Source organism: Myripristis murdjan, chromosome 8 (genome assembly GCF_902150065.1).
Source record: "Myripristis murdjan chromosome 8, fMyrMur1.1, whole genome shotgun sequence".
Taxonomy (NCBI): domain Eukaryota; kingdom Metazoa; phylum Chordata; class Actinopteri; order Holocentriformes; family Holocentridae; genus Myripristis; species Myripristis murdjan.
Window position 1 is genome coordinate 22,128,067 of NC_043987.1, and position 14,591 is coordinate 22,142,657.

At 41.7% G+C, this 14,591-nt stretch overlaps 1 protein-coding gene across 1 annotated transcript; it reads right to left on the minus strand.

Annotated features, from left to right (window-relative positions):
* Positions 1-3,882: 3,882 nt before the first annotated feature.
* Positions 3,883-4,947, minus strand: gper1 (G protein-coupled estrogen receptor 1). Its single transcript, XM_030058555.1, has one exon. It carries the CDS (start codon positions 4,945-4,947, stop codon positions 3,883-3,885), a length of 1,065 nt encoding a protein of 354 aa, XP_029914415.1.
* Between the last annotated feature and the right edge of the window lie 9,644 nt (positions 4,948-14,591).

The following is a 14,591-nucleotide window of genomic DNA, read 5'->3' on the forward strand; positions in this document are numbered from 1 at the left end:
GATTGTTTAATCCAGCATGGCCCAGAGGAAATGTAAGCAAGGGGAAAAGTCACACCCTTTTTCCTTTCTATGACGTCAGTCACCACAAACCTTTAACCTCACTCAGTCGTCCCAGCTGTGCACACAGTCCACTGTCAGCCTCTTCTCACAGCATCTTTGTGTGTGTGTGTCTTTATCTATGAATGTGTGTGTGTGAGTGTGAGATGAATGGGTGATCTTATGCCTCTCCCCAGGGTTTGAACTTGGAGGTTCTTGGCTCCAAGTGTCTAGGTGTTGCTTCTTAATATCAATGAACTTGACAGGCTTCATTGCATTACTGTTTGCCCAACTTCCTGTCTCGGTGCCCTCTGCTGATTTGCTCCAATCTCATTCATGCGCCGTAGTTGTTGTTGGTGTTGTTGTTATTGTGCAAGACTGTAGCTTTTCCACCCAGGTTTATCCACACACCAAATCCGCATGAGCTGTACTGATCTCAGTCTGAACGGTGTGAACTCTGAGAAGGAGAACATGTTGAATGCATTCCTACAGAACAAGCGCATCAAAGACCAAAACAAACTTGTGATTGAAACTTTGTGCAGAAAACAGTGTTTAGTATCATGTCCCATAACAAGTTTGACATTTTTTTTTGCAAACCTCCTATAAACAATTGTTCAAACAGCCCTCAAAGCCGGTTTCCCAGGCTGCTGGGATTTTCACAGCTGGAATAACAGTTTGTGGTTTGGACTCCTGCTTTCCCCAGTCAAATCATTATCTCTCGCTGCCTCATCTTCAAATATAGCTCAAGCCCACCGCAGTCTGGCCATAGACAGATTTTTGGATATTGAGAAAGAGTCTAGAGAATCATCGTTGTAGGTGTGATATATTTTCCTGTACTCTCAATGAAAAATCTTCCTTTTTCAGTGCTAAACAGCAAAGCATTCTCTTTAAAACACTCCTAATATTCGGAACATATTGTAAACAACCTACATCATACAACAAAAAATTATAAAGTTTGCAGACAAAGGCTACATGGAACCTCCATTAAAAGGCCTCTGGTGGTACTGGAAATATTTCTGAGCTCCACCTGGTGATCTGCATTGCATTAACCTGTAAACAGCTCATTAATGAGGCGCTTTGGTCTGTCAAAACCATTTCATCAAATAAAAGACACAATACACTGCAGGGGAATCCTCAGTTCCAACGGTGACCTTTAGGATCAGAGAGAGTCGGGGACCAAAATGTCATTATTGTAGAAAATAATAAGTTACGGAGGATGCAAATGTCACACGGCAATACAACAAGACCTGATTCATAGTGAGAAGCACTTCAAGAAAAGCATCATAGTCTCCGGGACCTGCCAGCACTAGTGATTTGTAGCTGTTTTGCTTCCTGTGTCTGAACTCACTTTCCACTCACATGTGGGTTGAAAAATCGTCACACTGCAATTAAACTGACACATCTAGTTGTTGGAAAACTATTCAAACGACTGACATTTTGCAAATGTTCTTGTTCTAGCCAAAGGATTTCAGATTGCATTTATTTGGGATTCATTATGTTTATAATCAGCGCATCACCCTTTATTCTACAATAGAGAGAAGAAAATTTAAGAATTTGATGTGAAGATGTAAAGTCTGGAAAACAAACAAACAAACTGGATATAAGAGCAACACAGACACAATTAACTGATGTTCACCGGTGAGATTTATCTCAGGAACCAAGTGAAGTGAGTGAGTAACACTGAGGAGGATTTATTGGTGATTTGAATTCCACATTCACAGAGAAGATCTATGGCGAAAGCTGATGGAAAATCACAAAATCCCAAATAGATGTTCTTTTTTTTTTTTTTTTTTTTTTTTTTTTGTTCAAAACTGTGCAAAAGGTCAAGCAGTGTGAATAGCAACTGCTGAGTTTGCCCACAACATCATGACTAGTTGTGCCATAACCACCACCGATTGATTTTAGCATTTGGGGTAAATCAATGCACAAATCAACAGCAGAGGAGAGCAGACGCCTGGGAGCAGCAACACCATAGGCATCCATTGTATTCCTCTCCCATTAAGTCATTGTGCATGGCTCAGTGAGTACTCACATTACATTGCATTTGCTCAATAGTTTATACAGATTCATATGGACAGTACCTCTGATATTTCATTCACGGGATGTTGAGCCAAAACAATTCACTGATAACAATTTTTTTAAAGGAAAATCTGCTTATCAGTAAACTGAAAAGCACATAGCTGTCCTTAAGTATTGGCCATTGGCTGTTCATTAGTGTATATGTACAGTATATATGGCTGAGCCAACTCCATAGTGTCTACACTGAATGATGTGTTTACCCGGCCTCATCTCATCCTGGCAAAGCAGCACCTGCCTCTTGGCTGCGGCGTCATGCTAACACGGTCTGACAACTGGGGTAATAACACTGTGGATTGCAGCCATCTTGGAAATGAGCTCTCACATTCACCAGACGCCAAATATTGACCTCTTCTATCAAATACTGAAGATCAAACCTGCAAAAAAAAAAAAAAACGTCTTGTCTACTTATACTTTTTTTTTTTCTTGCAGATGAAACGATGGCGAATGCTTTTATCTTATATACTATTGACTTTACTTATGGCTTGGTTGTGAAAAAAATTGATATCTTATCAATAGCTATACCATATAGGAACCAGGAATGAAAATAGTAAATAGTCCATTTAATTCAATCAAGTTTATATCTACACTATTCTTCCCCTATATCCTGCCTAATACATTAACACATGTACAAAACTAGTTCAGTTTAATTTTCTATGCTGATGTGTCCGATGTACAGATAAGAAACACAGTTATGGTCATGAGAAATCATCAAAAACTTTCTCTTTATATACCTGCAAAAGTGTGATATTTGCTTTATTATATAAATAAACCAAATTTGTGAACATTTGTCTGCATGGTCAAATGATACATCCACGGGAAATACAATGCCGTTTTCTTTACAAAAAAAAAAAAAAAAAAATGCTGTTCAGTAGTCCCTGGGTTACCTGAAAAGTAAGAAGTACAAATCAGTGTTGTGGTGATATCCCTGTCTGGAAAAACAAGTCCTGGGTATTTGATGTGTCCTCTATTTTGATCCCTAACCCCAAAGTGTCTGATAACAGTCATGCAGTTTTATATCATTTTTCTTTACACAAGAGAACAAACATTTTTTTTTTTTTACTGGGTTGTGGTATCTGTGTGGTGTTCAATGTGCCAGATTTGTGGTATAGATCACCCAATGCCAAATTTACCATTATTATATAACAACTCACACAGAGGCCATTGTCTTGGACACTGACCAACAGCTTTCTCTTGTGCCCCCAAGGCAAGTGTCTGGCATTTAGCTCCTCAGTGTCAGGTCATTTACTGTAGTTTGCATCAACACCCAGCTAACTTTCTGAAGTAGGGGCGCCCGGGTGGCTCTCCCGGTGGAGCTGTACGGCCCGTACCACAAATCAAAGCCGAGTCCTGACTGCAGCGGCCCGGGTTTGATTCAGAGCCGAGCCATTTCACACATGTCATCCCCCTCTCTCCCTTTCCTTTCCTGTCTCTCTCTCCTATCACCATCAAATAAAGCCAAAAAAAAAAAAAAAACATCTTACACTCTGAATAACAGAGGACACACGCAGATAAAAATGAAAGTCAATTTTGACTATGTGCCATTATCAAAATTTCTTTTTTAACAGGGCTGACTGAGACACAGTTGGAAATCTCAGCTGGTACAGGTATCAGACAAAGCTAGCTAGTGGTCAAACAAAGCTGAGGTAATATTCCACACTGAGTAACAGATCACTTTGATATGAAGACACATTTTTTTAGCATACATGGTGTGCTGATCACATGGACCGCTGGCCTCTGTGTATGATATAATAGTCAATTCCTCCGCAGTCACACCTCTGACACCTCACTCCTGACAGGGATGTGTAAATCGAGGGTGTGGTGGCAGAGGCGGTTGAGTACAGACCAGCTGGCCTTTTGCTTAATGAAGAGACGCAGCTTGTCCCTGAAGGTTTCCCCTAGGAAGCTGTAGATAATAGGGTTGAGGCAGCTGTTGGAGAAGGCTGCCAGGTTGACGATGTGGCCCGTGAGAGGGTAGTCGTGCCACAGCGTGGTAGCAGTCCGCCGCGCTGGGTCAGCTGTACCTTGCAGCAGCTGGATGCTGATGAAGACGTTCTCCGGCAGCCAGCAGATGAAGAACACCAGCACCACCACCACGATCATGCGCAGCGCCTTCTGTCGCCGTGGCCACAGTCCACGGTGTTTCTGGGCCCTCATGAGGATGCGCACAATCAGGGAGTAGCACAGACCAATGACTGAAAAGGGCACCAAAAAACCAATGGTTACCTCCAGCCACTGGATCTCAAAAACATTGGCGAAGCAGAAGTGCACCTCCCCCCTGTGCTGTGTCTGCACAATGGTGAAGGGGAGGAGAGTGGCCAGGATGGAGGCCATCCAGATGAGGCCACAGCTGAGCTTGGCATGCTGCATAGTCCTCAGGGGGCTGCTGCTCATCGAGCTGGCCAAGGCAACATAGCGGTCAAAGCTCATCCATGTAAGAAAGAAGATGCTGCTGTACATGTTGACCTGCAGGAAAAGGGACATGAAGGTGCAAAGAACAGCGTAATCGTAATACTTCTCATTCAGATTGAAGACCTCGATGAGGGAATCTGCCACCAGGATGAGGTCAGCGACAGCCAGGTTAACAAAGTAAAGGTCAGGGATGGTCATCTTCTCCCTGTGGTTCAGGTTCACCACCAGGATCAAGATATTACCAATAAATCCAATTGGGAAGAGGAGGATGGTGTAAAGGCAGGAGAGGAAGAGGCCAATTATGTAATATTGGTACGTGTCCGAGTTTTCAAACAAATCCGTAGTGTTGTAGTCATATGAAATGTTCACTTGCTCTGTGCTGTTAACATATATCCAAGCCAAGGAGGTTGTCTGCACTTCCATAATGACTGTGGTTGGACTGTCTTGACTCAGAGGCCACATACAGGTCACCTGTAGCTGCTACATCATTTAATTGTGTTAGTTCCCAGTTTTGTTTATGAAAAGGGTGACTCATCTATGCTGCATTCGCATGCTGACAAAAGTCAGGTCATTTGAATGAACAGTTTATGGATTGTTTGACCCCATGTTGATATCAAGGTTCATCTTTGCCATAAGACCAGACACAACGCAGAGGCACTTCCATGTCTTAAAATAACCTTGTCTTCTTATCCGAGTCACATCAACCAGGCTGCCCGACCTGTGCACCTGGGCTTAGGGAGTGGACGTCTTTCTCCTTTTTTGAGTCGTTTGTTTTTCACACGTTCCTCTTGTGCTGCTTTGTCTGTGCAAGTCCATAAGCATCTTTATTCAGCAAACCTCAGCCAGTGACGCTGTTGCTGTGACACCTCAGCTGTGGAGCGGGGTGGAGAGAAAGATCATTACATGAAAAAGAATTAGGCGCACAGCCTTGGAGCAAAAGCAATGTTACGTGCCTATAAATAAGAATACATAAGAGGTACTTGTTTAACTTTTGGCCAGAGGTTTACAAAGTATTTTATTCCACATAAAATTAAGATTGGCACAGTTCTACTTTTGTGGCAGTGATTTCAAACGCGTCTAAAATGGATTGCTGACCACCAAGTAAGTTCATTAAAATTCAAGCTTCAGACTTAAACAGATGCATTGAAATGTTCCTTTGAAATCCTCAGCCAATCCGAGCTCAGTCTAGCAGGCTTGTCCAGACTTGATGATTATTAATTGGTGAGATGTGAGAAAATATTTTGTCATTAACATTTAACAAAACCTGTAAATGTGTTCTGCTGGCTCCAGACAGCACACATCAGCCTGAGCATTTCTGATATGTCACGATATGCAAATGAAATAAAATTGATTTTCAACATTCATTCCATGTTCTTGATATTAGACACAAGGATAGCGAAGATTTTCCTTTGCATAACATTTTTAGTCCATGTTAAGCTGAAATATTATCACAGATTTCCACGTTCTTCCTGGTGGCTGAAAGTCTATAATCCGGTTTGGCGAAGGCGACCGCGACCTTTAAACAACCACAGCCCTTTAGTTTTTATTTCCACCAGAGGAAATCCTCTGCAATATTAATGCATTCTGATTAGCATCAGTCTTTCACAGCAATAATTTAACATTTGTACAGCGTGTGTACACATGAAATCAAAGTGGGATAAATCAATGCAAAGGCTTGTGATCTCACAGAGTAAAAAGCCTGCCTTAGTTTCAAAAGCTTTGCCAGACAAGAGATAGGATGACACTTATGGTAAACAAACAGATGTCAGCCTCAAATTAACTTAAAAAGACACAAGAGACTTTAAGGTTCAAGTAATAAATTATACACTCTTGCAATGCAATGTCTTAGATTTTTCCAATTTTGATCATACTCTCCATAAATTTGCAGTTTGGAGTTACTTTGATGGCCGATAAATATCACAGCAAAAGAGTAGTAAACAGCTTTTTCCACTTTACAGCAATGACAGCAACGAGCTGCACCACTTTGGTCATCCATAATTCACTCAGGCAATTAAAGTGTTTTTAAAATGTCATACTACAAACTACAATCAGACTTCATGTACAGCCAAATGCTCCTGTTATTGAAAGATTTAATAAGAGAAAAACACTCTATCACCAAATTTTCAGTCAGCATCAAGTCTGTAAACTTCTAGTCCAGCCTATCCTAGTAAAGTTTTTGTAATACATCAGAAATGTTTTGAAAAAGGAATTACTCTTTTGTATTCTGTCACATTTTGATCGGAGTATAGTTTGACGACATTAGTGACACCTCGGGGTGAGATAAAAGCTAAGAAAATAGGATCAGCGCCTCCAGACGTGGCATGGGGCAAGATAAAGAGGAGATCAATTGCACATCAAACAAATTAATTTTTAAGGCATTGAGGGAATGGCCCATCTGCATGAAAATATAATAGAGAGTGTAATTATAGATTAAAATGAATTTCCCACAGTGAAGTAAGCATATCTCCTGTATTTTTTACTCTGCTTCATTAGTGCCACAAAATAACCTATTCCTCACCACACTACCTGAAATTCACATATCTTTTATCACTTTTATCAACAGCCTTTAAAACTCTAACTCTTCATTATCTTAGGTACACCACTATCCAGTGACAATAACGAAGATGCAGCGATCAGAATCAGCACTTACTTTATTGAATTTTGGGTGTGTTGGCCAGCTTGCTCCTCCAGTGCAGAAGTCAGAGGAAAGCCACAGATTTGTAAATCCCATGTCCAGCTGAGTCCTCTCTCCTGCACCACCTGCTGTTTGGCCCAGCCCAGTGTGGAGACGAGAGGAGGGAGGGAGAGACAGAGGGAGGCCGAGGCAGGCAGACAGAAGTGTGTGTGTGTGTGTATTTATGTGTGTGTTTGTGTGTGTGTGTCACCATGGTTTGTCTCTATGCTTCATCAGATTCCATTTTACACTGCTTTCCCTTCGATTTCTTGTTCACCCAGTTTTCTGCCTTGGTGAGCCCAGGCGTCCCACTGAACAATCCCGGCCCTGAGTGATCCTAACGCAAAGCAAAGTTTGGATAGCAAATAAGTACAGTGTGGAGTTTGCCTTAATTGGCCTATGTTGCCATGGAAACCCCTTTGGTTTTTACCCAGCTATTGATGTGAAGGACATTTTAAACATATGGCTTATCACTTTATAAATAGTCCCACAGGTAATGGTGGAGGCTCTCTGCAGCAATTTATGTGGCCCATGTTTTTGGGGGAATATTTTACATTTTTCTGCCTTGGCTTGATGGTTGCACAAAGACATGAATCACTGGTTATTTATTTATTTATTTATTTTGCTCGTTCTCCACACCACCCTGAGCCTTCATTGTGAATAAGGGGGAGACTGAACAGACTCTCTGCTCCAGGGCAAAGGGGAGCATTAACATCCTTTGTACTAATTTATGTGATGTATCCAAACTGTGACTATGGAGACCTTTTCTAAGTGGCGATGCGTAGTGTAATGTCTCTTTGACAACCAGGCTGTAATAACGACAAAACCATCTGCTCTGAGAGCATTTTGCAGCAGCTGCACAATCTTTTTGGTAAAATGTCCTCCATTCATGCGGATTTATTTTGGCTGGATGATTATGAAAAACCTGAGCTGCGTTTCAGGAAGGGAGCCTTTTTTTGTGGTGGATTTTGTTTGCCAAGATTGGGAGAGAGGGTATTTTGTTTAAGACCGAGCTGTGTGGTGGTCTGTAATTTGGTAATGAAATGAAATGCGATGAGATGTCTGCACACTGCAACTGTAAATTGTGGTGTCTAAATCAGTTCTAGTGAATGAATCACCACTGTGGCTAATTTTAGGTTTTCACCCTGCTACTTAACATTTGACTTTATCAAAGCAACATCTGTTTTTAGAATGTTTCAGTATAAATAATCAGATCTGATTGAATAACATAACCATAGGAGATCATACAAACTTGAGCACAAAGACGATACTACGGCTTTGATGGACTTAACCTGTTTTCTAATGATTTCAGAGACTTGCAGTGAATACAAAACTGGAATGAACTTAAACTAAGTCATTCCTATGCAGCTGCACACAGTATAATGTTGCCAGTTGTGTGGGGCAACATGACTACCTCTATATGGATTTTTTTTTTTTTTTTTTTTTTTTTTTTGCACCTAATAATGAGAAATTATGAAATGGGTGAAATTCATAATGTGAAATTTTATTTGCTTGACTATTTCAGAGACAAAACTGTGTTTCTCTCAGCATCACTCAGGTAAAGTGGTTAAAAGTTCAAAAAAGGTTGTATTTTCTAAATTTCATCCTCAACTATATATTAAATATGTTTTTATCAACGTGATTATCCTCTACAGGAGGGTAATAGTGAACATGTAGCAGGCAATCAGATCACAGCACTGGGAGAATGTGAGTTCAGAAAGTGATTAACTTAGTGTTACAATTAAGTTACTGCAAATAATATTCTGTTTCCCCCCATGACAGGCAACTAGCATGCTCACAGTCGACATTAAACAAACTGCAAAAAAAGTTTAACTAAATGAATCGTGTGTGGAACTGGCAGTGCAGAATTCAAGGCAATAAGTAATGATGCTATGGTGCTGGACTTGGAGACTGTAAAATACACACTGTGCCACTGGAACAATCTTTATTAAAAATCGTTATGCCGTTAAAGAGGAACATAAACTTTATTCTTTGCTGAAGAGGCTGACGATTCGGCTCAAGGTCGCTCTTTCCTCAGAGTGCTGAGCTCTGTCTCTCAATGTTGTGATGACTGTTGCTGCAGTGTCCATTTCACTGTTTCCTGATCTGATCTTACTGAATGTTGAGTTGTGATCAGCACCTCTCTAATGAAGGGCTATACAAAGACCGATTGATAACATTGCTCATTATGAGACGCTTCAATAAATAGACCCACTGCCAGTTGTGGAGAGTAACTTGGTGCTGCATTTCAGAGGGAGATCTTGTATTTTTACCGCACTTCATTTATCTGACAGCTGTGGACTTATACCAACAACGCTAAAAGACATGCATCAATAATTTAAAACTGAAAGAGTCATAAGTAATTTTAATTATGACACTTCAATATGTCCGGTGCAAAAACAGTGATTCATGCACAAGTATGAATCTTACATCAAACATTACTCTCCAAAAATGTTTTTCTATAAAACAGATATCTAAAGATATATAAAGACCAAACTGATTGGAGTGGAAAATGACATGAAAAGAGTCCACTGCATCATAACATTTTTCTTCTGGCATGTTGTATCTGCAAGCTGACACTGAATTATTTCAAATGGCAAATAGCTTCATCACATGAAATCAAAAAATAACCTGATTTCAAAAGTCAAACATAAAAATACAGGCAGGTTGACCTGTGATTACAAACACAAATGCAAAACAAAAACAACAAAGCAATGTGACATAACTCATAATGTCGTCTAAGAGTAGATTCTTTCATTACGGCCACATCAGCTCCACACATTATCGATGTTATCCTTATTGCAGATTTATCCTTATTGCAAGCAGACAGGTGGTCGACCTCCCACCTGTTTTCCCACTTTTGGTTTTGGCAGTGCTTTTGGCTGGCACGTTAGTGAGCTAACTAGCTAATAACTGTCTTGATGCAGGAGATCTGCTGATCTGCTAATGAGTTTGCCAGGAGGAGGTGGGGGTAGGGTCACAAAGGTGATGGTTGATCGTGCCGAGAGTTGCAGTGCATGTTGGGGTTTGTAGTATTCAAATTGTGTGCAATATGGGCTAGAATTGATAGAAAATCGAATTATCTTGCAGGCTGCAAGTCAAGGCCTGATGTGGCCCGACTTGGCCCACAGGCCTGGACTTTGACATATGTGGCATGAAGTTTATAATAAATAGCTTTTGTACTAAAGTGCATTGTGTATATGTGTATTGTGATACCTATCAAATCACAGCCTCTGTATTGTTACATGCATTGCATCACAAGGTTGTTGGCATTACCCAGTGATTCAGTTGGCTGAGCTGATGATCCTAGCAACACCCCTGGCTGCGGTCATCCAGCACGCCATGAACAACATCAGGCACCTCCAAACGGCAAAGAAATCCATCATGTGTGTCAGAGAGGGAGAACCTCCCCTGCCACATGGCCTCGCCTCCAGGGATCCTCAAGACAGCTAACGCCTGGCAGCTGAGGGCTGACCTGGAGAAGCAGCTGAGATTTCCCTCAGACCTGATGTTGTCCCCCTGTCACGGTCGATGAAGACGGCTGGAGCTCACTGTTCCTTGGGAAGACAAGATGGAGAAAGATCAGGTATGATGACCTTGTGGAGGAGTGCTGTCGTTGTCATGGGGGGGAGGAGCCTGTTGCCGTCTTGTTGAGGTGGGGTGTAGGGTCAGTCCCTCAGTAAAGAGCTCCGTCGTCTTGCAGTGACGAGTGTATACCATATGGAAACGGGGAACCCTGTATCTCACCGTTCACTGTTCAGAAGATGGTCTGGGTTAGAGACAATGTTGTTGGCCAGCCTCAGTGTGTTGTTATGGTAGGCAGATTTATAAAGTTTCTCAAGACATCGTCCTATAATCTTTGATTTTAAATTGGTGTAGCTGAGGCAGCAGTAGGAACCTCAACATGGCGGTGGATCAAAAGGAGCGAGCCGCCGAGTGTGAGGGTATTCTCAACTTCCTTTCATTTCCATGCAATCTGGCTGGTGGCTCTAATTTAATTTACTGACGTGAAAATCAATTTGACAGCTACAACTCAAGGTATATGCCAGTTTGTGGGGCTGGATTATGTTGACACCACTTATATTTGATGTATTACACAGATTATGTCCCTTTTTGATTGTCAGGGGTGAACCTGGAGCTTTCATAAACCTGTTAGTTGCCAGAACCCATGAAGTTCATGGGTGGATCGTTTTGTGGGCGGCAACAACAAACCCACCAATGGGACAGGCAGAGCTGAACAGGTTAAAGTATGGAATAAATACCTCATCTACTGCAAACTGTATTCCCATCCTCCTGGTTTGATACTAATAGCAAACTATTCTGCTTGCAAAGCGTGGTGCATTTTCACTGTCCCGTTCAGAATTCCAACTTTTAAAGTTATATAACTTGGTATGTTGTATGTATAAAGTAAATAGTACATTTTGCCTTCTTCAGGAAGAGCCCAAAGAGGGAAATATTTGGCAAAAAGTTGATTTCAATTTTTTTTTTTTTTTTTTTTTTTTTTCCAGTTTATGGCATCTATTTGCACTATTTTATAGAATGCCAAAAAATCTGGACATTGTTCAGGAAAAAAAATATCATAGAGCCTACATCCTATTTTGTATCTACTTGTTCTCCAACTGTCTTCATGATTCTGAAATCATAACACAATAAGTGCTGAGGATGACTAATTGAGAGAAAACCTTTGAGGATGGACCCCAAGAGAGTTATGAGTGTGTGGCTTTCTTCTCCTCCTTCTGATGTCCGCCCAGTAAGCCTCCACCTCACCAGTTCAGGTGTACGTTCCTGATCTCTTCTTCAATAAGTGAATAACCCCCATGTGGGAGATAGTGGCATTGATGGCCTGATGACAAACACATCCTGTTCAGACTGTAAGATGAGAAGTAGAAAACTCTCTTTATACTGGACAACCTCCCAGTGGCCAGCAGCCAGAAGACACAACTGTAACTTCAAACTGCGGGGTGCTCAATAGGCTGGGAAGGTCACCGCACCATTTGATAGCCAGGAGGGAGGAGAATGGGGGCCAGGTGAGGCAGTGGCCACAGAGCTGGATCAAGGCCTGCGCATCTCCCTCAGCAGTCTTGTGCAACCCGGATCAGGGCCTTGAAACTGATATAAGCAGCCATGGGGAGCACAGTGGAGAGAGAGAGAGCATGGTGCAATAGGGCATTTCAAGAGCTCAGTCGAGAGCCCAGGGGGTCCACTTTTGTCATAAGACCCTTATGAGGAACGGACTTCAGAAATATCTGCTGCAGTCAGAGCTTTTAAAGCACCACCGGTTAGAGCAGACGATGCATACCATGTCCTCCCGTAACCCTCTCCGAAGAATGCTGCAGAAAAAATGTGGAGACACTGACTAACTCCAGATCTGGGATTTCTAGAGAGTGTTTTCAGGGAACTGACTCAATGATTTTTTAAGGCCCTGGAACACCTCCTCATATCGAGGTTACGCAAACAGAAAAAATGTTCTCACCATACTGAATGAAGGCCAACTAACGTGGAGTCACTCAGTGTTCTCACACAGAGTTCACCGATGAGGTCAAGCCTCAGATGCTATTGTTCTGCAAAGAGGCCAAACTGTTTCATTAGAAATTATGACATTCCTCTCTGCCGTTTTTCTTCCTGCGCTCAAGCTGGAAAACATGGGACTCGTATCCATGCCCCCTGAGAGGAAAAGGCAATTATCTGCACTAACAGCAGCTCAGATCACAAATACGACTCCTTACTACAGTTGTGGCAGTAATGAGGTTTTAGCATTTACATATTTGACCCAAACAGTGGAATAAAAATTCTAAAAAAGGGTACATGAACTACCAGGAGAAATAACCAGAGAGCGATTATTTTACCTCAAAATTAGCAGCTCATCATGATTTTGTTAAAATTGCTGTTTCTCTGTCTTTACCAATTATACACAGACAAAACAAAACAAAACACTGATTAGCCTTCCTCTGTGAAAATGTTCAAAACATTACATGTCCAAAAAATATGAAAAGAGAGCACATTCCAGATTTTTAGGTCAAGTATCTAACTATCTTGCTAGATTTTTTTTCTTTCTTTCTTTTTTGTGTTGTTTTGTTTTCTTGGCAAGTCTCCTCTGATTGGATTTATTCATTTGGCAAACATTGTGGGCAGTAATGCACTCCCTATTTATGACCACTAGGGGGTCCACTGACATAAATAATGATTTAGTTGAAGATCTGATGCCACTGCAGGATTTTTCAAGCACTGGCTGGACAGGAATCAGACAAATTATCAACACAATTAATTATGAGAACAGAGATAGTAAAGATCTGTATCAATATACAACATTATTGTCGCGCTGTCAGCTTCACTTTAATATGGAGCAAGCACACCCATGTGCGCGCGCACATACACACACACACACACACACATACACACACACACACACACACACACACACACACACACACACACACACACACACACACAAACAGTATTTTGGCTCTTTAACCTCATCAGAATCACAGCTGATGGTAGTAAAAAGAACAAAGTACCATAAATTATAGCACTGATAATAACAGTGACTGCAACATGTATGTCTCTTAAAAGGCCAAAATGGTGAGAAACCAAATTAGTGACTGAGAAACTGATCTATCTTTACTTTTTAATTACACAAAATTAAAGGAGGAGGTGGAGAAGGATAAAAGACCTGGACCTCTTTTTCCCCCACCGAATGAGAAAACATCATTTGTGTAATTGCTCCGATTGTTTTCTTTGCACAGTGCGGTATGGAAGGGAGGCTCGCCATCAAAGAAAACACCAACAATGCCTCCCACAACATGTAATAAACAAGACAACACTGATGGCATCTACGCATTATTAATGGGCAGCTTTGGGACTTGTCTCCTTGTGGCTGGCGGAGTGAAAGTGGGAGGTCTGGAGTGGTTACTCTGCAGCGGAGGAGGGCACAAAACTCTCATCTGCCTTCACTTAACAGTCTGATGTGCTGCTGGCTCCACACAGCATCTCCCAGAGCCACAACCACAATCTGTGAATGGAACATCCTGCGCAGTCCAACCCCTCTCCGGTGTTTCCAGCGCTGGGTGTTTGATATTTAGCTGATGCTGGGATTTTATTGTTAGTGTAATTTTGATTCCCTGGTTCTCTGTGTGAAAGGGGGAACACTCCAGAACGTGACCGGCGAGGGAGGAAGGGCCGGATTGGATTTCAAGCATCTGCTCTGGTCCTCTCGTCTCCCCGGAGCTAAAAATGATGGGCTGGGTTAAAGGGTGAAGGTTCCCTCTTGCAACCTTTGCTCCGCTCTGTTTTTCTCTGCTCCATTCATTATGTTATGAGCTCTCAGAGGATGTTAAGCACAGCATATGAAATCCACTCATGTAATCTTGTTGCTTTCCTCACCAATCACGTAGAA

Excerpts from the sequence above, each read along its gene's own strand:
- gper1 (XM_030058555.1), bottom strand. The coding sequence starts at position 4,947 with ATGGAAGTGCAGACAACCTCCTTGGCTTGGATATATGTTAACAGCACA.